General features: G+C 41.0%; 1 protein-coding gene across 1 annotated transcript; it reads left to right on the top strand.

Annotated features, from left to right (window-relative positions):
• Positions 1-562: 562 nt before the first annotated feature.
• On the top strand, positions 563-18,379 carry tmem200a (transmembrane protein 200A). Its single transcript, XM_085382822.1, has 5 exons — positions 563-1,318; positions 12,537-12,674; positions 12,900-13,117; positions 13,195-13,358; positions 13,958-18,379. The coding sequence occupies exons 2-5, from the start codon at positions 12,544-12,546 to the stop codon at positions 15,080-15,082; spliced, it is 1,638 nt and encodes a 545-aa protein (XP_085238948.1). The 5' UTR covers positions 563-1,318; positions 12,537-12,543; the 3' UTR covers positions 15,083-18,379.
• Positions 18,380-24,944: the final 6,565 nt, after the last annotated feature.

Below are 24,944 nucleotides of genomic sequence, written 5' to 3' on the forward strand. Positions count from 1 at the left end.
CAGCTTGTAAACACAGGAAATGACACACATGCCAACATCTGTAACGTTTTTGCTGCTCGCTCTCTCTCTCTCTCTCGCTCCGTGTGTGTGTGTGTGTGTAGAAAGAAAAGCTGAGAAGTTTACAAAGACACAGCGCCGAGAGCTGCATCTGAACATCTGATGTCTATTTACATGAAAACCCGGAGAATTAAACGTGCCAGTGCCGCAGTTAGACATAAAAGCATGCTTACTCTTCCTCGGCCTTTTATGGTTACCCAGTTTTTAGACTCCTGCTGCTTACTGCGCCCACAAAGATCTGTAAAACTACTGCAAGCGGATCCATGTTTGTCTTTGCTTAGAAAGCAATGACATGTCCATATGTTTCCCCTCAGAAATCAGTCTCGCTTCTTGTCTTCTGCGCCCTACACATGCAAGAAAGTGCCCCGCGTGGAAGCCTGCCTGCTTTCCTTTCGTAAACACGCACACGCCCGAAGCGCACACATGCATATAAAAGTGCTACAGCGCGCGTACAACACATTCACCCCCATCTACCTCTCTCTCTCCCTCTCCCTCCTCTTCCTCTCTCACTCGCTCACACATTCTCACAAGCCTATAGCGCTTTTAGAAGAAATGGTTGGAGCTGCCCCTTCTCTCTGCAAGTCAGCGGAATAAAACGCGCTCTACACTTTTCACCAATTTTCTTTACACGAAACTCCTTGCTTCTAAGACGTTTTTTTGGTTGTTTTTTTAAAAAATATATTTTCCTTCTCCCTCTTTACGCAAATTGAAGTTCTTTTTTTTCGAAAACAAGGATACCGGGAGTTTTACGCATTACATCGAGCCAGTCGAAGGACGGGTATCATATCAGCTTCCTTTGCTGTCTTTTCTCACAAATAAAACAGAGTTCTCCGCTGGGGAATTACAACCACTTCGTTTAGGACTTTAAATAGGCAGAAAGGATTTTCCTTCAGTCGTAATTAGCGTGCCTCGCCACCCTCCTTGTCTCGAGCGCGCGTACTCTCCATATGGCGTAAAACGTGCCTCGCGCAGGATAAAGTCATCAGAACTGGCACTTTGTAATATTTCAGTCTCACTTGGCGAACCACAGAAGCCTAACGACCATCGTCGTCTCCGTTAATAAGGAGCTTGGATGTCAGCAAATAGTACTGCCGCTTGGGAGTGGAACCGTCTCCTGTCATCTTCATTTTCTCCAGCATGGCATCTCACTGGAAGTAGCCTTCAAAGTGGAAGATGGCTTTTTACTGTCCCTAGGTTATAGCCTAATCCCTCCGCATGCCTAATGGCACACTGACGGTGAAAACTCGGCTTTTGTAAAAAGGTAAGAGCTTAGTTGTGGTTTAAACTCTTCAAGGGGAGACGTATTCAAGCAGATTTAAGCTGACAGTTTTACAGTCTCCCTTTTATTTAAATGCATATTTTACAACGCTCAGTGTTAATATTTGAAGAATAAAAAGGTTTAACATCAGCCACAAGCCACCTGAAAGACTGATGAGTGGGGATACGTGTCATCTTACTATTATCATTTTTATGAGCTGTGCTAATCTTTGTGTGGTTTGTTTATTTGCTGTTTTATCTTGGAGGGAATCCTCTGATCATTTTACTGTGCCAAGGCTGAGATGATCCTTTGTTTAGGCCAGCCTGCTGTCTCTTGATTATCATTGGCCAACTGGTAGCCAAGAAAACGTGATGGCATGCATGTAAGCCTCCAAAGATGGATTAAAGATCATTAAAGGTCAAACAACTTTAGTGAGCCTATTGTCAGAAACCTTCAAGCAATATTAGGAGCACACAAAGATGTAACAGTAATATATGACTTTTAATGTCTTTACAAACATTTATGCAATAAACTAGCTCAGTGCTGCACAGTGCATGTGCACCAGAGGCTTCTTGTTTCCACATCACACTTGAGTAGGTGGAATACAGACCACGACTGGCTTCTAGTTATGATTTTACAGAGTCGTCTCATCTATACGCACGTTAAACTCGACTTTGAGGTGAACATAGAGAAATGTGATGATTGCCTTTTCATGGGCACATTTCTAAAGATTCAAAAGAAGAAGAATGTGGAGCACTTTAACAGGAGGTGCACCGTCACTGGTTTTATCGTGCAGCGTGAATGAAATGATTTTGAATTAAGAGTCAGCCTCACCTTGAGGGCCGTTTGAAGAACTAGGGTAACTCACTCAGCCAAATGGCTCATAATAAGACAAATTTAGCTGCCAAACACTTTGCAGAGAACTGGATCTGGGTTTAATTTGGGAATAATTAGGAAGTCGAGTGATGTGTTGGTTAATCCTCCGTCACAGATATCGTGCTAACTGGATAATCCTGTTTAAATACCCCCTTTGGTAGGTCAGCAGTTCCTTCAGTTTTTTCACTCCAAAGACCTCCTTGATGAAATAATAAGATCTTTTTGTGTGTGTGGAGAAGAACAAATTCTGGTTTGGGGTTGGAAAAAAATGTTAGTAATCAAATTAAGGAAAGCAACATCACAAATGAATTATTTCATGTTTCAGTCCAGTTTGTCCACCACTGCTGCAGGGCTGCTGGGGCCAGCTCGCGTCCCAGGATGAGTGTGGGTGACTGACTGACACTCAGAGCTGTGAGGAAGACAGAATGAGTCATTTTAATGGAATCAACAGGGGGCTCACTCCAGTTCATAAACACACAAACATGCACGCTCTTACGCCTGGCATAAGCATCTGATGATTCAATGCAAAACTTAATTCAATTAAGTAGAGAATTTATCACAGGAGGCAATGACACTGAGTCAGCGTGAAGGATATGTGCAAAAAAAGAGTTTAAAAAATAAAAGGAGTATGTATCATCAAAATAACGAGGGGAAAAAACAAGATGGTGAAGGGGGTGGATGATTTGACACTCCAGCACTCGCTTCAGAAAATGCACTGCCAAAAGGTCAGCGGGAAAACATAAAGGGACATATTCTCCAGACAGATGACTCACCCCCTGACCATGAGTCTGTAGGAGTGTGGCACTACACAAACACTCGTTTCTATCTGTTTTCCTCTTTTTTTCTCTTCTTCTTTTACTTCTGATAGTCTAATCTGTTCCCTTAAGAGCGCCAAGGAAACAGACATAAATCACAGCGGTCCTTTACATTGGAAAGCAGCAGCGCCAGATGCGATAAGGTTAATACGATTCAACAGGGTCTACACAAAGTCACCTCTGGCTGATTAGACCTCTGCGTGCACAGACTGACTTAACCCACACAGATCTCACTCCAGTGTGCTCTGTTGTACTTGTTAGGCTAGGAAACTTACATCATTTAATTTTTACTACCTTTAGGAGCTTGGTGACTCCCAACCAGGCTTGTTCACTTTAAATTTTCAGCAGTACAATGTTATATTCATATTGATGAGAAGTGTAAGAGTTGCCAATTACTGCATAACGTATTCTCATCTACAACTCGTGCTGTATTTTTCTGCACTATATCCAATCGTTGTAGAAATGTTACAACAAGCAGAGTATGTGACGCTGAAGTGGTTAAAAAAATGATCATGTCGCCAGTTTTTTTCCTTTTCTCACATAATGCTGATCTTGTCAGGGTTCATGTCGTTGTCACTGCTCTTGTTACTTACACCTACTAATTGGCCAAAGTGCCATGTAGCGGGTTCTGAGTTGGACAGCATGAGCTTTTCAAGGTAGGTGAAAAGCAGCAGACAAAAACAAATATTTTGTAGGACGTGCACCAGCACAATTTTTTTTAGATCTGCAGCTGATCGAGCAGATGTGGGGTGTGTTTCTGGAGCTGAGTGTGACCTCTGAACTTTCTGGAAAGGCAACTAGAGAACATGTCAGGAGTGAACAAAGTGGATTACTGAAACATCTGGCTGCATGAAAGAGATTTGTTCCCGTTGTGTATGCAGGGCACAGCATGCATAATCCATGTGTCTTCACTTTCACAGTCACTAAATGCCTGGAGAAGCAGAGAAGTCATCTGTAAGAGATCACACTAGCTAGTCCATATTACACTTGTACAGTGTTCTATAAAATACTACTATGTGCTCCTACCATAGCTAGCATAAAAGGTGGATGTAGTGACTGTGACATCACCCTCAACATGAGTTTCTGAAGCCACATTTTGAAACCTCGACATGAGTGTTTTGGTTTTGTTGCTATCGTGGTTGCAAACAATAGGATGTGATGAAGGGGGCAGGTCTGACTGTGAAGCCACACGCTTATTTAGCCAATATGACTTGTGATTGCCAATTCCGTAGCCATTGTAGGTATAGCACAGATAATTCAGTTTTTTTGAAACATGGTATCATCAAGATTTACAAACTGGATGCATTTTTTATTCAAAATAAACATAAGACATTCTCCCACTTAAATAGAACCAGAAATCTTTTTTGCAACCACATCTATCGCCATTTGGCGGCCTTCAGACACAATGCAAGCTCTTACAATTACAGTCAGTCAGTGTTTTGACTGCCAATGTGTTTTTGGAGCCAAATATTATCTTATATGAATGTGAAGGTGACATTTATACTAGGCAGCTTGATAAGTAAACACCATTCAGAAAATATAAGAGTGCAACACACAGACACACACATATCAACTATTTAGTGCAAAATTCCACTCACCTAGTGATGCGTGCAAATTTCTGGGATGGTCTGTACTGCACAGCAAGCCATAATGTTTTGACAGACAATCCATTAAAAATGCTCCAACAGGCTTAAAGAGCATGCGCGCGCACACACACATACACTGAAGAGGTGCAGTTTAATGACTGGCAGTAGTGGACGAAGCCTAGCAGAAACTAACTGGCTCCAGAGCCCGTGCCGGGACACCTATCAGTCAAGGCAGCCATGAACCTATGTCAATTATCCAGGTGACAAAAACAAAACTTCCCCTCAGTCAGAGTTGTTATGAGTTATGAGGAGGGAATTCATATTTTGCACCCGGCTGTAAATGTGCTTTGTAGATCTATAATTTTGGACATTGAGAGTCTGTGGAGCCAACCTCAAGTGGAAAATTTGTTATAGTTGTGCATCGTTCTTCCACCTCCCGAGGCACCTGTTTGTTAAATTAATAAATTGTGTAAACTGCTAATATGTCGTGTTTCTTCAGACTTAAATCATCCAATCAAATAAATGGCACCAAACAAGAGTTAATAGCAGAACAATCTGTTTGGCTTTGGCACAGAAAATTTGGCACATATTTAATGGGTGCAACCCCTATACTCAACTCTGCTCATGCATTTTATACTGTTTGTATAAGATTTATCGCCAAGAAACATTGTTACAGCATTGTTACATCAACCAAACGCAACATTTCCTTACTTTTTTGCTAAGTTTATACCCATCTTCATCCAGTCCAAGACGTTTTGGCTTCTATTTAGTGAGTGATCCTTATTGTGTTTTATTAAACTGTTGCTTAGCGCTAATCGGCTGATATCTGTGTTATATACAGTTTATGATAACAGCCTATTGACTCTGCTCGAGAGCAGAGGAGGATCTAACTTGAATGGGCAGAGCTACGAGAGAAGCAAATAAATTGGCAAGCAGTAAATTCATTCTTATCAAATTAAGTCAGTCTTTTTCACTCTTTCATGAATTACATTATTGTCACCATTAGCGTAGGTGTACAATGAATCTGAAGTGCTTTATTTTGACATGGGAATAAAAAAAAAAAAACACAAAAAAAGCTTGATGGTATAATTGTTTAAGCTTTTTAAGCTAAAAGGACAGAACACAAAGATCTGATTTTGTTCACTTTTTTTGTTCTTAACTCCTGCAAGTTAATTTCCATCATGACTGGCTCGAGAGCATTAAGTGAACTACATTTTAATATTCTGAATACTAGCAAAACTATTAAAAAGTCATAATTATATTCACTGAATTAAAATAAAACCACGCTATTAAGTCGTGCTGGTGTGTTGTTTCCATGTTAGACTCTCAGCTCCATGCGATTATGGCAGATGACCTTAACTTCAGCAGCAGGGGGGGGGGCTTTGTCTGTCTCTGCATTTTCATGGCCTCAGTTAACCTCAGCAGAGAACTTTACGGCATAAACAAAAACAAATGACCAACTATAATTGTAACAGGAGACATGCAACATTGGATGCCAGATTTTCCCTCCCTAGCAAGCTCCATTTTTATCCTCCTGCTCATTCCTCTCTCGTTACATCTCTCCTTGCCTCTTTCCTTCGTACTCCATCTGTGTCCATATTCAAGTTCTTTCTCCATGACATGTCAGCGCACACTTCACTGCAGTGAGTCATTTGAAACAAACTTTCCTCAGCATGCTCAGAGTACAAAAAATAAAAAGTCTCTGGAGTTTGTTAAATGTAGATCAAAGTGTCTCCTGTAGTCGCTTACTCCCTGTCTCCTTCCTCTGGCTGTGTCTCCTTCCAGTCTCACATCTTTACTCTCCCTTCAGCTTCTCAGTTTCTCCTTCTATCCCACCTGTCATGTTCTCGTTCCTCTTCCACGCTGCATCATTTCCTCTCTAATGTGAGGATTTAGAGAAAGCTGGGTTGTAGAGCCTTAGTACAAATCGCATAAACAAGATGTAACTGAAACCCTGAAGGTAGCTGTGAAAAAAAAAAAGAAATATAGGTCTCCGGTGTGTCCCTTTCAGATTTAAAAGTCTCCAGCATCCTTTCCTTCCCTCCCCCTCTTAATCAAACCTCTTTCACGCAGAGGTAGAGGTGGAAACAACTTAAAGGTCAACAAGTCAAAACTGGCTTAAAATAATGCATGGGGAATGCCCCTGTGTTGATAGTACGCATGCTAATGATGCACCTGTCATCCCAGTGCACACAGCTGGCAGTTGCTATGGAAACGTGTCACCTAGCAGCAGCATATAGTTGCTATAGGGACAATATATCACGTGGCGTCACCTATAGATTAGCTGTTATCGACATTATCACGCTACAAAAAAAGGAGGTGTTACAATGTGCCGAGGGAACTCTCTGCCCTGAGAGATGTGATGCATCTATTTAAAACATCTCCAAATGCTTAAATAACTTCACAGAGAATGAGTTCGCTTCCTGAAAGGGTGGGGCAAATTGCTTTAATATGTTTTCGTGCCTTACCGAAAGCACGCAAAGATAAACCTGCTGCAGCAATTTAGCAATTACTAAGGTGATCACACGAGGCCTGATTTATTATTAATTTTAGACCGATTTAGAGAACTGCCCAGCAAGGCAGCGGACTGGAAAAGAAGCAGCAGGTTTTTGCACAAGTTTTGTGTGTTTCATCACTGTTTAAGCAACAAGATCACAGTAAGTCTTTAAAATAGAAGAAGAAGGAGGACATGAACTGAATGCATGTGGCGAGCTCGATTACTGAATGCTAACTTTCATCTCTTTTGGTCACTGCACATGGAAAGCCTTTATGTGTCAGAGCCTGAGTGCATTCTCATTAGGCTGCTGGTGTTATCTGTGTGACAGCACTTCTTCTTTTCTGCTCCACTTGTTTTTTTTTGTTGATGTTGTTTTGTTTTTTTTAACTCCAGTCTTGTTAAAACTATGGATGCACTCAGCTTGTTTTCTTTTGCGGTCTTTTCACGGCTGTCAGGAAAAGCATTTTTACCCTCCTCTTGTTTTCGTCAGGCTTTTTTTTTTAATGCTCTTTCGATCACTCATCACCCCCACTTTGTCCCAGAACAGTTGTTCCCTTTTTTTGTCCCTCTGTGGTGAAAGCATGACTCAGTGTTGCACCTTACATGAACTGATGTAAATAAATATACTCCATCCTCATTCTTTTTCTGTTCTTGCATTCCTTTTGTCATCTATCCTCTACTTTCTACTCCTAACTCCAACTCTCGCTACCCTTCTTCTTTGCCACCGCCGTCCATTCTTTTTCCTCCTGGTTCGGTAAACCGAGGAAATCTCTCCCGTTGCTCTTGAAACATTTGTGTGGGTTCCTGTTTGACGCACACCGAGGAGCGAAGGGGAGAGAATCAGGGTGGGAGAGAGGCAGAGTGAGGGGGAGCACAGAAAACCTGAGAAAAGTGGCTGGTTGTGTTTGTCCTTGTGTGATTCACCATCTGTGGTGGAGAGCGCTCTCTTACAGCAGTTTTTTTTCAACCAATAAGATGATTGACATGAAAAATACATTAAAATGTGAGAAGGAGAAAAGAGGGTAGGAGGAGAGAACGTCTGGTCTTGTGTGTGATTCACAGTTACTTTGAATACTAAAAGCTTTGTCTGATTTTGAATATTAAATCTGACTTCATTGCTTTCAGATATGCAGAAGAAAAGAAAGGAAGGAAGGAAAGGAGGGAGGGATAGAGCGAAACAGGAAAGTGACCGAATAAAATTCAATTAAAATTAGATACAGATTAAAAATAGATCGACGAGGACAGAGGGTGGGAGGGAAGAGAGAGACAAACAAAGAGAGCGATAAGATGAGAAAGTAAGCTGGGGTGGAGAAAGAATGAAAGTAGGAGAAAGCAAACATTATTCAGGGTCACAACCAGAATGCATTAGCACACAGACAGCGGGTGAGAATGGAAGCGAGAGGGGGAGATTTACAGATTGTGCCTTCTTGGAAGAAAAAGGAAGACAGGATGGACACGTGGAAGCAAAAAAAAGAAAAGGGAAGGTCATTGGTGTATTATCATTCCCATGCTAAATCTGTGTGATCCTTTATATATACAGACATGTGCACATGCCCAAACCTGGGAACCAAATAACTTTGTAACACATGACTACACAGAACATGTGCCTATGGTACATAAAAGTAAGTAATACAGAAAGAATGACATCACATTTGTTCTAAGTCAGGCAACGGGTCATTAAAGTATTCTTTATATTCTTCTGAATATGCCTGTGATCATGAATTAATAAATACATAAGCGAGCATGTCTGATAGCACTCAGAAAGCAGAGAGAGAGGGCCATGCTAAAACTGACATTTCATGACATTTGTCTTATTATAATACGGTGACGTCAGCTGGAGCTGTTATTGGTCTATCATCACACAAAATTGGAAAATTATATCTTGAAAACTGTGGACACTAGACTGCTGACAAACAGGCAAATGGAACTGATTGCATACTCCCTGCCTTTGGGGGTAGAAGTGTTTCAAGTGCACCGTTATTAGTACAATCTACTCAGTGCTTTATACGTTTACACTAGACATTTGGCCTCAAGTTATTTGCTGGTAAGCTTGTTTGTGAAATGAAAGTTTATATTACTAAAGCTACTTTTGACTGCTCCCTTGCTGCAAAGGGTCACCACAGCAGCTAGCTTCCTGAACCATCCCTTAAGGGGATTTGTGTGTGTCTAGCTGGAATTGAACAAAGAGCCATATGCCTGCCAATCAAATGTGTTAACCTCTACACCATAAGATAATCTACCGTAGCTTTAAATGATTGTGTTGCACAACGTTAAGATCATCATTCATCAGTATCACAGCTGTTGTTTCTCCTGTTTAAAGGTTCCAGAAAAAGAGAAAACCAAAATGCAGCTAACTGGGGGAAGGTCCAAAACCCAAAGTGAGGACTCAGCGATGTAAACGGAGTACATAAGAGTCAGGAAAAAAAAGTATGTGATGCAGCATGTGAGAACCCAGCTAAGGTTCAAAGACAACAAAACAAAACAAGAAAAATAGATTTAACCATTTTTGTTTATTTTTTCCATGAATTGTTAACTGAAAAACTGTGTAGAAACTGTTCAAAAAAAACCTACAGTCTTATTCAATATTGGAGACAATGAACTTGTGAAATATTGGAATGTCCAGTTGCTGCCAAAATTCATCATTGTATGGCTGTTTTTGTGCTCAGGTGGGTTAACAGCACATACAAGTCAAATGTATTATTTTTAAAAAGCCCTGTTTGGGATTATCTTCTCATGGACCGTCGCATACTTCCAGCACAGCTGCTAGTTTTAGATCACTCAATTGGAGTACAACTTTGTTACGTTGTCGTGGAGAAGCGAGGAGTCAAACCTGTGTGGCCAAAGAAGCAAAAAGCAGGTTCTTTTTTTCTTTCTGTTTTAAGTGCCGACACATTATGGCATGAACAGTAACACAGGTTCTGGATGTTGTTCTTCAAACATCAGGATGTTACAGCGGAGCTCTGCATTAATAGCTTCACAAATTCACATCGCACAACCTTGTGGGAAAGGCGAGTATGCTCCTGATCCTGCTCTTGACCTTATGTGCTTCCTTCAGGCGTGGACTATCTGTCCTCTTCAAGTAAAAAGTGGTGAAAACTAGGGGTGCAACGATACACAAAATTCACGGCTCGGTTCGATACTTTGGTGTCACGGTTCAATATTTTTTCAATACAAAAAAATGTTCATGCCTTTTTAATTTGTCATTTATTAAAATTATAAATATATATTTTAACTCAAAAGTACAGTTTTTAAATTTAATGTAAACAACAAAATAATAAATCTATCTGATCGAGAAATCACTCATCTTTGGAAAAGAGAGTTTATTACAGAGAAAGGGCTCTTTCCAAAATAAAAGCTACACTATACGCTTCTTCTGGGGTATATTCTCAGCAGCATATTAAACATATCAGGTCCCCATAAGGAGAATCATGTGCTAACGGCTGTCTAAATGACTCGGGTAAAGTTTGTAGCATGTGTGCTTGTTGTTTTTGTCTTTGCACTACGATGATGTCGGCGTAAATGTGCAGTCATATTCATTGTGTTCCCACTAGTGCTGTCAGCGTTAATCTCGTTAAAATGACATTAACCCCATAACGCGGCAAATTTCCGTTAACAAGTTACCGCGGATCGCCCCGTGCGTAGGGCTGGACGGCGTCAACACGTTAACAAGCTAACTGCGCTAACGCACTAGTTCCCACCAATTGAGCATTGCGTGGCAAATCCGACATACTGTTTTACTTTTGTCCATGACGCGCTTACCATCAGGGTCATGCTTCACATGAAAACCAAGATAGTTCCAAAGGCCACATCTGAATGAGGGTGGGGGAGGTTCAATTTGCCATGTTGCAACGAGCTTAGCTTCTGTCTTGCTAGCTTGGATCTGCGCTCGACAGAGCAGCCTAGGCGGAGTAGTCGAATGCAGATCCACTGAACACTCAACACAAAATTTTGTATTGTTTGATACACATGCGTACCGAACCGAAAGCACTGTATCGAACGGTTCGATATCGATACGAGTATTGTTGCACCCCTAGTGAAAACGTTGGGTCTTGCAGGGAGACTTAATTATGAGCAGCAGCAGTGGGCCTCCATACTAAGCATGGGTCAGTTTGAAAGACAAGTTGATGCTTTTTTTTTTCTCTGTGCAAGTTTGAGGATGTGAGTTCCTGAAAGCAGTCTGGAGGCGCTTGAGAGGGCAGGATGATACTCAGAACTTTGATCACACTTCACATAAACTGGGTGATTGACCTACTGATTACCTTTGGGGGCTGTAGTCTGATAGAAAACCCTATAAACATCACAAATAAAATTAGCAGGAGAAAACCAGCGGTTGTTCGCTGCCAATTTTTACAGGGCTCGCTCTGAACTGCTGAGCTGTTTTCACATTTTCATCTGAAATTTGCATTTAAATTCAGTACCAAGGTCACTCAGCAACAAATTCAGTCAATGTAATCCTCTTCATGCGCAACAGGACAATGCTAATGTTCATGTGAGGTCAGATTAACAGTCATTTAGACCCAAATGAGTGCTTTCAAAATAAACCTGTGTTTGTTTAAGCCCCCTTCCTTTAATAACAATAATAGATGTATGAGCAGCTGGTGAGCCCAGAGACCATGATTCATTCGAATGTTATGACAGAATTGAGGCGATGTATTTTATTAAAATCTATAACAGCTTTTAAAAAAAATGCAAATAACGACAGGAGAAAAAAACAATAAACATGCAAAAGCAATAAATACAGGATGTGAATCAGAATGAAACACACTACCCAAGACTCAAATCACAAGCCAAGTATGCTTTTGGGGTTTGTTTCCTTTACATCCTGCAAGCATCCTGCAGGCCTGAATGTACAGCTTCATGTGCATGCACACTTGCACACTTGTCCCCATGATCGTCCTGAAGACTGACAACAGGCAGCCGAACAAAACATGAGCAGAGCAGGCTGTTGTGCTGCTTGGTGTGCTTACATCTGTATCACTGCTAGGCTCTAAAGAGTATTTCTGGGACTTGGAAAGATGCTAAAACACGCTTTCGTCATGACACACTTTCCCCGTTAGCAAAAAAATAAATAAAACAGCTTTGAAAAAGTGCATGAGGTGACACATCAGCTTTAAATCACACAAACAGAGCTGTGATCTGCACAACTGTGGGAGACGGTGTGCTACTGACTATTACGTGTCTTACACATCATATATTAGGACTACCTGGGAGACTGTGACTATGCTGAAACACATGTGCATCTGTGTTTTGATACAGTTGTGTTTTTTCCTCACTGTGACTATACTGTGCATACCTATGCCAAATACATCTTTTTTTAGCAGCAGCATCTTGTAATTGTATGCACCAAGGCCCTAACAATCTCTTAGCAACAAACTGTAAACCAGTAATGTGGATGCTGATTAGGCAGTAGAATTTAAAAGTCATTAACTCCTAATTTGTGTCTGCAGGTGAAGAATGACTGCAGCGGCTGGTGTGCTAACAGGCTTGGCCAAGCTAAAGCGCCAGGACTCTGCTCGCTCTCAGCATCGGCCCGTACCACCGACATCGCCGGGCCTGGGACACGCCGCCCCCGAGGCCGCTCCTAGGTGATTGTCATGTGCATTCATTTTAACACAGTAGACAGAACTATAAATTAGCCTTTTAAATTGCTGCCTCTGCAGCAGGAAAGAGGATATTGTCACAAAAGCTAATGTGTGTTGGTGAAATTGCTTCTGCAGTCTCTGAAATTTTGCTGTATTTGTTACCCATTGCTGTTAAACTGTTACCTCCAAAAATCCGTTTGTGTTTTCTTGCCATCCTTTTTCATTTAGGAAGAGGAAGAGGCGCACCGATGTCGTAGTGGTGCGAGGTAGACTCCGTCTCTACTCTGCATCTGGGTTTTTCCTCCTTCTGGGACTAATCATCTTGGCCATAGGGATTGGCATGGCGACGCTAGGTTACTGGCCTCACAGTAAAGCCATCCTCGCTGGAGGAGGAACTGGAGTCAAGACAGAAAAGGATGCAGCCAATGCGAGCCACAATGGGCAAGGTGAAGAAGGGTGACTAGAAACCTGCTGGCAAAAGTTTGTTCCTCTCATGGCTCATCTCGCTGTTTTGTGGTTTTAGGTACACCTTCCAAGGAGACTGAGAGCGCTCTGATGCGATTCCTAGAACAGCATCTTCACTCTGAGAGGATGAAGATGCTTGGGCCCTTCACCATGGGCATTGGGATTTTTATTTTCATCTGTGCTAATGCAATACTTCACGAAAACAGAGACAGGGAAACCAAGGTAAGGCTGAAATCATCGCTTCAGGATGCGCACAGTCGAAATACTCAAACACTGTATGGGAAACAAAGAAGTTGGAAGGTTTTTGTGGGTAATGCAACTTTAGTTTTTGCATAATCTGCTTCAAAAGTAGGTTCTTTAGCAATATTTCCATCAAATGTTTCTAAATTTAAAAGCCAGAACTTGTAGTTAATATTTCTTCCCTGTCACTGATTCTTGTTTCTGTCCCTCCTCCACTCTCTACAAAATAAAGGGCATGTACACTCTAGTCATCCATATTCATCATCTCCATAACATGCAGATCAGACTTCTCCCAGTCTCCTTCCACCTTTAGCTCTGCAATTTTCCCTCTGATTAAATTCACTCTGTTTCCATGCTCTCTTCTTCTCTCCTTTGATTCAATTATCCCTCTCCTTCTCCCTTCCCTTTACTGGTAATCCTTGTGAGAAACATGTCCCCCAAGGCCACACGGTGGCAATGTGCACAAATTTAAAACTACAGGGAGATAATGTGTTTTAATGAAACGCTTCAAATATTTTCAGGTAATCTAAAATAAATGCTGCTGCTTCTACTTCTGCTAATACGATTTTCATTTGCTGTAGATCATCCATATGAGAGACATGTACTCCACAGTCATCGATATCCACCGCCTCAGGCAGAAAGAGCAAAAGCAACACCAACACCGGAACAGCACCTGTGTGAGAGAAGTCGGAGATCTTCGAGTCTTCGGCTGCGATACTGCCGCACGGTTAGCCAGCAACTCTCTCCTAGCTTTCTCTCGTGCTGGAAGCATTGCCGGAGGAGGGAGAGGTTCTACAGAAGAGGAGGAGGTGTTGTTAGGGGATGAGGAGTATCACAGACGTAGAGAACAGGCTAAGATGGATTGTAACTTTGCAGGGCTATTGGCACCCCTCTATAAGGATCGCCCATTTTGTGGCCCCGGGGTCGGGCTGGTTCATTCGGATTCCATGCGTCACCAGTGGTCAGCGGATGGAGATGGAGAGAGGGGAGGACACCATGCACGCTCTATTGTCTCCTCCTCTATCTCTGCATTTACACTCCCTGTTATAAAACTCAACAACTGTGTTATTGATGAGCCGGAGATGGAGGCAATAACTGAAGAGGACAGAGGAGGAGAGAGAAGAGAAGGAGAGAGGTCGCAGCCTCTGACCTCTGTGGAGTCTCTGGTGGTTCCCGTGGCATCCGTTGCCAAGGCCTCCAAACCACCGGGCCTACACAGGAGTAACTCCGCCTCCTCCTCATCCCGCTGCTCCTCCTTATCCTCGTCCTCCCTCTCCCCTGCTCCCTCCTCTACCTCAGGCTGCTGGCTTTCCCCGGGAGCAGCAAAGAGTGACTTTGGCTCCAACTCCTCTCTGCACATGCTCAACAGCCATTCCAAATCTCTGGACTTGGAGCGCAGACCGAGTATGCTTAGCGTAAACCCAGAGCAGCGGAAGCACCCCAGCTGGCCCCGACTTGACCGCAGCAACAGCAGCCGTAGTAACAGCGGCAGTCGGGGCAGCACCAAAGGCTACAAGCGGCTGGAGGACAGAGAAGAACAAGGAGATCGGCTCTTGGAGGTGTCACAGTCTGTGGCAGAGAGGCGCGACTATAGTAAGCGCGAGAAGCTGCTAATGATATCCAGGTCGCATAATAACCTGAGCTTTGAGCATGATGAGTTTAATAGCAGCACACTGAAGAGAGGCAGCTCTGAGACTCGGTTCTGATCGCACTGAACTAGAGGTTGATGACAGTTCTGTCCTGTTCTGTAAATTGCCCTCCACACAGTATGAATGTACAGCTTGTGCTGGAGGAAACTGACAAGTTTAATGGCTACACTGTGCAGAGAGGAAACTCAAGCAGTTTCAAGAAAGCCTGTTTTTATGAGCAGCAGGTTGTAGAGTAATGGAACAACTTGCACTTTGAAAGAGTTCAGGTCTATTGTCAGTCAGACACAATGGGTCTACTGCATTAGGGTGACATTAGTTGATCTACGACAGTGATTCCTAATCCAGGGCACATCTGCGGTAGGTTAGCCAAGGAGTATATGAAAAGACTAGCTCAGCTGTTACCATTAAATAAAAGAATTAGTGGACCTGAGGAACTTTAGGCAGTGAAGGGAAAACTTCGAATAAGTAGAAATGTTTACAAAAGATAAAATGGTTAAAAGTGATTGAAAGTGGATAACTCGCTAAGTGAGTAGTAGCGAGTAGTAATAGTTGGAACTATTAGCCAACAGCATGCACAAAGAAATGATGTTATGAGCTAAACAGGATGGATAACAAGCTGAAATACTGTACAGTAGCTAGCTAAATTCATAAATGTTGTCAATTATTTTGCTGATGCTACTAAATTCTCATCTTTCAGTATTGATTAATCCAATGAAATATCAATACAAAAGTAGGCTGAAAGAATTTGAATTGTTACCTTAACATAAAAGTAAGATTGCTAGCCATATAAATAAATAGGGGAAATTGGTCAATTGTCTGTGAAAATACTGGATAAATGATTAAAATAGTCATCTAATAGTCCTGGACTAATCATTGAGAAATTTGAACATGAAGGGTTTAACCAAGGAAGAGTTTTTTCAGTCCAGAGGGGTGAACTACAATGTGAGATTAATGGGTTAGCAAGCGATGTTAAGATAAAAGTCAGAGTATTCTGTGTCATGACTTTTACCTGGATAAATCACCATGGTTACTTGTGCTAAATCACCATGGTTACTTATGCTGAACACAAAACTTATTTTGTTTTGTTAGGACAGCTAAGGCAAAGAAAGCCTGACTGGGTTGAACATCCTGTGTAGTATACTCCTCAGGACTGTTGGGATATGTAAGATGAAAAAGGTTGGATAAATGAAAAAAGCTCATTTGCATTAATGAGCTTGAAAGTCTATATTTGGTATGAGCACCATTATTCATCACACAGCCTGAACTCTTTTAGGCATGTTTTGTTATTATATCTTTAAATTGTGTTCAGGAATAGTTCTCCAGGCTCCTTTAGGGATATTCAAAGATCTTCTTTGGATGTTGGCTGCCTTTCATTGTGCTCTTTGTCAAGATGATCCCGCTCTGTTTCAATAATGTTGATGTCCGGGCTCTGGGGAGGCCAATCCATGACTGATAGTGTTTCACTGTGTATTTTTCCATCCATATATGCTTTAAGAGCACTGCATTGGCAGTGTGTTTGGGGTCATTGTCATGCTGAAAACTTAAGCTGTTGCCAATCAGATGCTTTCCCGAAGGCATTGCATGGTGGATCTAAATCGGATCATACTTTTCTGAATTCTTAAATCAATCAGTGTTGACGAGATCCCAACTCCACTGGCAGAAATGCAGCCCCAAACCAAAACAGACCCTCAATTGTGTACAGATGGCTGTAGACGTTCACTGTTCTGCATGCTGATGACAATTTGAAGCAGCACATTTTACATATGTCTTAACTACTCCATAAGACCTGTTACCATTGATTTGTCTTCCTCTTGTCCAGTTTCCAAGAATCCTTTAAGGATATACTGCACACCATGCTGAGATATGCCGAGTTTCTAGCTAATACTATTAATATTTCTGCACAAATACTATTTTATGCCTGTCAAACTGTGATATCTTTGACATTCCTCATAGACTAAAGGAATGGGAACAAATGATGCGTTTTTGTGACAGGGTGCTAGCGATACAATGTGAAATTGGTTCTTTGCTAAGTTGTTTGTTATGTATGGAAACAACACTGACTACTCCCTTGAGTTAGGTGCCTTTTTTATGCTTAAATTATTCATATGTCAGTGTTAAGCAGCTTAACTTACAACCAAGAAGTAATGGTCAGGTACAAGGACTGGACTAAAAAATAAAAAGCAGCCAATGTCCAAAGAAATGAGAATTGCTCATGACCACTTATTAATTACAAAAAAGTCCTCCTCAAGGGATTAATAATTTTTTTATATATTTTATATTCCCCTTGCTATAAGAGCTGTTTAACACCCAAATTTCTCATCCATGGGATAATAAAGGTTTATTCTAATAAAATACATCACATCAGTCTGCTTAATATCATATTCAGAAATCATTTCTGAAGTTTTACCATCACTGAGACAATATAACCAGCACTGCTACATAAGGTTTTTTACATATAAATTACCTGTTGCACAAAGGGTCCCATAAGACGAAGGAAGTTACTACAATGCCAGTGGGCTCTGCAACAGAGATATAAATCAAATAAAGATAGTAGCCAGGGAAATACAACAAAGAAGTCATGATGTCCTGCAGTATTACAGTCCATCTCTAAACTAGAAATAAAAACCTCAGTCTATGGCTCTGCTACAGGCATTTCAAGGTTATTTTTACAAAATTAATGTAATGGATATCATTCAGGATATTCAGTCATACAGTTATCTTTCTGTGTACTATCATAAAACTGAGTGTATGAGAAAACCATGGTTCATCTGGTGCATCAGCCACAGTATTTTTTTCAGTCAAAACAGAAGGTATACTTATAACAACCATTAGTTATTTCTGATCAACAATCAAAAATAAGTTAATGTTTGTCTATATCTAAAAATCTCTAATTAGGATAACAGAGACAATTTGACTCTTTCTGTATCTGATTTATTATTGAATAAATGTTTGAACCTGTATAAAAAATAGTTCTCGGTATTAGAACAATTGAACCCACATTTATTTATCTTGTGCTGTCTTTATAAAACCAGAGATCTGTATCATTCAAGTGTTGTTTCCTTTTATTTGATCACATTTTTATGATGGTTTGTTTTGAGGAATTCCTGTTCTTGGATATCTAATTGAGTTTACATGAATTTGCATTCATATTGTTCAATGGTTTTGGTTTGTTAGTGACCTCTGATCCTTCTGAACACTTGTGTAAATCTCTTTAGGAAACTTGCCTCAGCTGTTTATTCACAACTAGTAGCTTGCAATTTCAGTCAATAATACCCTTCTTTCTCCTTTCATTTTAGCGAACGTTTCATTATAGCTTATGTTTTTGGTAGCAGATGCCTGTGTCAGCCTGTTTGTAAACACAATACCTCGAAAGGTTTAGAATTAATTCTAATAAAACTTGTAGGGGTGTAGAGTGGGGTCATGTTAACAATCCATTAAAATTTGACTCATATCCACCGAGGTCTTCAAGGTCAACGTAATAATTTATCGGTCAAAAATAGACAAAAAGCCTTATAACTTAGAAACTGATATATTGTCAACATGTAAAAAATATTGTGAGATTTAAAATATCATGACACACGTGACCTCTGACCTCTCCTTCAAGGTCAATAGACTGATTTGTCAAGAAAAAGTTGTCTTGGGATACTATTTGAGAATAGTTGATTAATTTTATTATGAATTTTGAAGTTTAAATACATAGCAATTTGAATACATTTACAATGTTCTTGAATAATTTACTAAACTAAGAAAATATTATAAATAAGCTAAAATATTTAATATATCATTTGATATTCATTACTAAGCATTTAAAGACTTTTTTTCATTTTTAAAAAATGAAATAAATGCTGCACATTTCATACAAAATAATTATACTCAAAACTGTGTCAGGTATGTTAAAATGGATTCAACAGGGCAAATAACAAAATCCTGCCCTTTGTGCTTGTTTTTACTGCACTATAAAGTATGTTTAATGAGAACATGTTGGCATGGGGTACAAAATCAGTGTATACAAAAAACAGTGATACTATTCCTTAAAAAGGTAATTCACACAGAGAGTCAGCTGCATTGGCAGAGGTCTGCATTCTTGAAGTGCTTCTTGTTTATCATGTTATCTAACTATTTTAAAAGTTTAACCACTAACAACGTAATATAATGTATACTTTTATTAATCCCCTTAGGGAAATGAGTCCTCTGCATTTAACCCATTTACTCAGTGAAGCAGTGGGCTGCCACCAATCCAGCACCCGGGGAGCAGTATGTTGGGACAGTACCTTGCTCGGGGGTACCTCAGGGTAGCCGTTCAGTGGATTCGAACCCCTGGCCTTCTGATCATGGGGCGACCACTATATTAACTTTTTGCTGTACTATCAGTATTGACATTTATAACTAAAACTTAAACATAGTTTGTCACCCTGAGGGCACTTTGCAATTTCCCTTTTGGCAACACAGGTTTGGAAGCCACAAACACAATCAGCTGCTCCTAGAAGAGTTGGGAAGAGCATAAACAAACAAATAAGTAAATAAACACCTACATATAACAAATGTTAAGGAAATATGTTTCAATTTCGTGTATCTGAAAGACAAAAAAGTATCACCAAATATTGGTAAATATCTAAATGTCATCCTATTTCGATCAGGCACTATTAGATTATTTTGCAATTTCTGTTTTTGTCCACTGAGTTGAGTTGATACACCTCGGGGCACTTGGCTGTTTCAGCGTAAATGGTAAATGGTAAATGGCCTGTATTTATATAGCGCTTTTACTAGTCCCTAAGGACCCCAAAGCGCTTTACATATCCAGTCATCCACCCATTCACGCACACATTCACACACTGGTGATGGTAAGCTACATTGTAGCCACAGCCACCCTGGGGCGCACTGACAGAGGCGAGGCTGCCGGACACTGGCGCCACCGGGCCCTCTGACCACCACCAGTAGGCAACGGGTGAAGTGTCTTGCCCAAGGACACAACGTAGCGTAGATATAGCCAGTTAGGTCACATACTGGCTTTGTAAGACTGTGGTCCAGTAACTATCCCTAATATTTAGACCTGCATGTCCCTCCTTACCTTACGGTTTAAATAACAAAAAAAAACAAGGAAAAATCAAGTCATGTTTCTCCGAAAGTGGTGTCAACGTAGTGGCACACAGGTAAATCAAACTTCCACTAAATGTGTTTTAGTTGCTAACAGCAACACTTACCTTGCCCCTTAAGCCAGATGGTTGACTGGTGAAAGTTGCTCAAGAAGTGCTCCAACTGTTTCACATAGATAGAGAAATAAATCCTTAGTGCATCAACAGCTCGTGTGGCCAAATACCTTTTTTTTCCTGTGTGTGTAACTGTGATCAACCACAGCAGGGCACACGTGCGATCCCTCATCAGCTGTGCAGCTGATGTGTTACGGAGCGAGACAGCTCGCGCCTTCTCACCTCCTCGGCTGTGCCACACACTTCAGCTTGCTGAGGAGCTCGGGCTTTTAATCTCCCAGCCTTTCAACGTTTCAGTCGATTTATGTACTGCTATAGCTTTGCTTACTTTGCAGCAGTTTACTTCAATTGCTGGACTGAACTTAAGTGATTTCTTGAGTAGCTGCATGGTTACTGATGCATAATGAAATAAACCCAGATCAAAAACATTGGTGTAGCCCTGCCTCTCGCCTAATGGCAGCTGGGATAAGCTCCAGCCCTCCTAAATTAGATAAGTGGAAGAGAATGAATGGGTGGATTGATGGGTGGCTATTATAGTGCAGGCTGAATAATAACTGTACTAGACTTCACGAGTATCAATATATACTGTTCAAAACAATGAAAGGAACACTATGAAAACACATCAGAACTCAAACAATGAAACAGATCTATATTTATACCATACTGATATCGACTGGGGTGATCTGTTAAGAATGGAATGAAAGGATAGAAATGGAAATTTGCAACCTACAGAACTCAAAGATAGCTTGAAAAGTGTCAAAATGAAGCGATGGGCTAGTCCATTTTCATTGTAGAAACTCAAAATGGTACTCACGAGTTTGTTTGGCCCCCCAGTGTGACCTCTGCCGGGCTTGTAGAGGTGTGTGTGCCCTCTATGGATATGCCTCCCCACATCATTACTGACCCACCACCAAACCGGTCATGCTGAATGTTGTTACAGGTAGCACGTTCTCCATGGTTTCTTAAGACCCTTTAACGTTTGTCCCATGTATTCAGGGTAAATGCACTCTCATTTTGTCAATCTCATCAGATTCAGGTCCACATTCTTGCATCTCATTCCTCAATATCTGCACAAAACAACTTGAAGCTACTAAAAATGAACTGAGGGCATGGCTATACCTATATTTTTAAGGATTAATATGTATAAAAGACTGAGTTTATATGCGCTATGGTCTGAAAGCACTGAAAGATTAACACATTGTTAGTCATATTCTGTCACTCTGTACTTTCAGACCCGTCTGTAAACTTTCCAAGGTCCCCAGAGCAGCAATGGCATTTTGCAATACACGGAATAAAAAACTGAAAAAAAAAGCCACCAAAGCTGCACAAATGACAGAGTGGAGGCAAATAGAACTGAAGTTCATACTTCAAAAAAAGTACAGACAAGGAAGTAAAACATATTAATCTCTTTTTCTTTGTCATGTTCGCTTGAACAGTGATTGACAGAAGGTATAACTCTGTAATAAAGGTATCAATGTGGAACTAACGTGCAGATAGGGCTGCACAAACACATACAGATCATCAATTACTTAATCTGCTTTATTCACATGTATCCACGTCAACAGATTAACCCCATTTCAACAGGGCTTAATTTGGGTGCGTTTCTGTGTATTTTATTGCATTAAAAATCAGACATTAGCAGCATGTGCGCTCAGTGCTACTCCCTTGTGTTTTTACCAGCAACAACAGCAGTGATGTGGGCAGTTTACTGACATAATCATCTAATAAACAGACTAATTACCATGACACATCTGGAGGGTAAATTGAATGGTTTGCAGATTAGCAGAGTAGGAACGGCTGCCAGGAGGGTGAACAGCGTTAACACAGCTGTCACGGATAATAGCAACGCATCGTGTATTGGGATGAGCCATGCTGAATTAGTAATGGAAGTGACTCATCCGTTCAGAAGCATGTTGGTTTCTGGAGCGGTGAATGCCGGACTGGATTTTTTTTTATAAGGTTAAAAAGAAGCAAAGGACTTTTTTTTTAATTGTTTTTTTTATCCAGACAAAATCCTAAACTGGATGTTGCAGATTTTCACTTTCAGATGCAGCTTTATAACGGTGCCTTTATGTGTTTGAAGAATATCAAAGGCCAGTTCCTTCCCTAAATACAGCCACATGTTTTGGTGGCTGTCACGGTGTTTAAAGAAACCTCACTGCGTGTTGTCATTATATCACGCTGAAGCCTCTTCCAGTTGTTCCCGATCCCTTTGCGCCGAATCCCGAGTAATTAGGCAGAAAACGGCGTTTCCCTGCCGCGTGTCATTGAAAGAGCCTTGTGGCTATAGTTCCAGTGTGCTAGTGTGTGTTTGTGCGTCTATCTGTGGGTTTGTGCGCTTGCCACGAAGCAGCAGTAGGGGTGCCAGCCTTGTTGCCATAGCAGCCCAAGATGTGCTCTGGACCCCTGCCTGAGGAGTAAACTCACTCACAGAAATGAACGCAAACTGAGCTTTTTATAAAAACATAATAACCCCCCAACAACCAGTCATTTAATGAAGCCAAAATATAAATTATAAGAGTTAAATAGAGTTTTAGTCCTGTGGCTCGATCCAATAGGCTCCTGTACTGTCCCACAGTGATGACAGGCAGATCAGGTAAGGCCTGAAAGGTTTACGTGTGCTTGACCTGAATGTGTCGAAGCACAGCTGACAGAGTAAAGCGATGAAGTACACTTTATAAATAAATGAAAGAAATGCATTCTAAATATAGGCAGAGACAAGCCCCCTTATTCCCATATCTGTTCCAGTGCTGCTTTGGTAAGCCAAAAGTCTCAAGAGGAGCTGTTCTGAAAAGCTGCAGGGGTGCGCACCCCTCTTTACTGCAGCAGAGATCAAAATTTACTAATAGCAGCATTATGGCTTTCAACTTCTAAAACTGGCTTTGACCTTTCCAGCTTCATCCTCACATGTTGTTTTAGCGTCTAAAGTTAGAAAGGGTTTATGACATTTTGCTTTTTTATGTGTCACAATGAACGGAGCTAAATGCAGTTCGTTTTGGTGGAGGGTTGTTCATCATTCAGGAGGATTTCGGGTACAAAGAAAACCCACAACATGTATATTTTATGTATCTTGGACCAAGAAAGCTTTATAAAAAAGCTCCCAGTGACACGTACATGATGTCTAACTTATGCAAGATTAAAACTAAGAGGAACTACGTTACAGCGGTGTTACTTTGGAGCTTGTTAATGTCATTTCTCAGCTTGTGTGAGTCTGTAAGGCATATGATTGGCTGACATTTACCTATATCGTTACAGAAAATATTTGGCATTTTGCCATGAAGACGCTGTGGTGTTCCAGCTGTAGAAAATGGAGAAAGTCAACTCTTAACACTTCTCTTCTCTAATGTGTTAATTGTCACATTTAATGAATTAGTCTTTTTTTGTTTACCACTGGTCCAGCAAGCGGCCCACTGGGAATCCTCCCAAAGCTTCCACTCTGGCACCGCATCACAATAAATGAAAAATAATATTGTGACTATTTGAAAATGTGGCCCAAGATACTTCATGTACATAAAGAAATGATCAAAGAAGAATATTAGTTAAGACGTTTAAGAAAAATCTATATACCTAAAAATACTGAACCATATACTTTTTTGATGTTAATGCACCTCAGCACTCAGCACTCGACCTCAGTGTAGGGCTAAGTGCATGTTTGGTTTGGTTTGTTTGTTTTTTACACCTGTGGCAATGGGACTGGCAACACTTGAATTTAAAGATTTGGAGGTGTGGCCCAATACTTTTGTCCATATAGCATATTTATAGCTGCTGTCATTCTGTGTCAGCGTGAATAACTACCAAGGTTACGCTCACCTTTGGTGACGATTGGTGCATTTTTCTGAAAGCAGATGAGCTAAAGAGTAAAATAACCTACTCTATTAGCATGCTCATGATTATTAATCAAAATCCAGCATAATATCTTCAAAATCTGATTTTCTTGGATTGAAAATGATGTTTTTTACTGCTTAGTATTAGTTTTCTATTCACCTTTTCAACCCAAATAAACACGTGTTGGTTGGTACCGGGAGGGAAGGAAGTCGTTTCCTGTGCAAATGCTAAGAACCAAAAATTCAGTCACATGTTGTTGCTTTCAGTAAAACATTTAAACTAAACTGTGCATCAGGACTCAACAATACCTCTGGAGTGAGACAAAGACAAACAGCTGTGTATGGTCCACATCTACACATCAGCTATGCCCGAGAATCAAATTAATTTGACAGTGATATAAGGATATCTAAAAATACTTTGATGCCTCTGCAGCAAAGCTCATTAGAGAGAACACGCACACACGCACGCACGCACGCACACACACACACACACACACACACACACACACACACACACACACACACACACACACACACACACACACACACACACTGTGCCAATACCAGGTGAGTCACTAGTGGGCTTTGCATCTGTTTCATATTACTTTCTAAATACAGTCTCTGCCTTTCTAGTTCTCCTCCCATCTGTTTCTTCTCTCTCTTGTGGTTTCCTGTTTCTTACCTCCTCATTTCCCCCACACTCACCCGCCACCTTCACCATCGCTTCTCCTCTCTTCCTACCTGCCTTTCAATTACTCCTTCTCCCTCCCCTGTTCTTGTATTCTCCCATACTCCCTCCACTTCCCGCCTTCTGCCTCTACTGTATGTCTCTGATCCCCTGCTTTCCACCGCTGTCCTCCGTTCTCGCTGTACTCTCTCTCCTTTCCA

The sequence above is a fragment of the Rhamphochromis longiceps genome, linkage group LG15, assembly GCF_057381845.1.
Source record: "Rhamphochromis longiceps isolate RC_006_pf linkage group LG15, R_longiceps_female_GT1.1, whole genome shotgun sequence".
NCBI classification, from domain to species: domain Eukaryota; kingdom Metazoa; phylum Chordata; class Actinopteri; order Cichliformes; family Cichlidae; genus Rhamphochromis; species Rhamphochromis longiceps.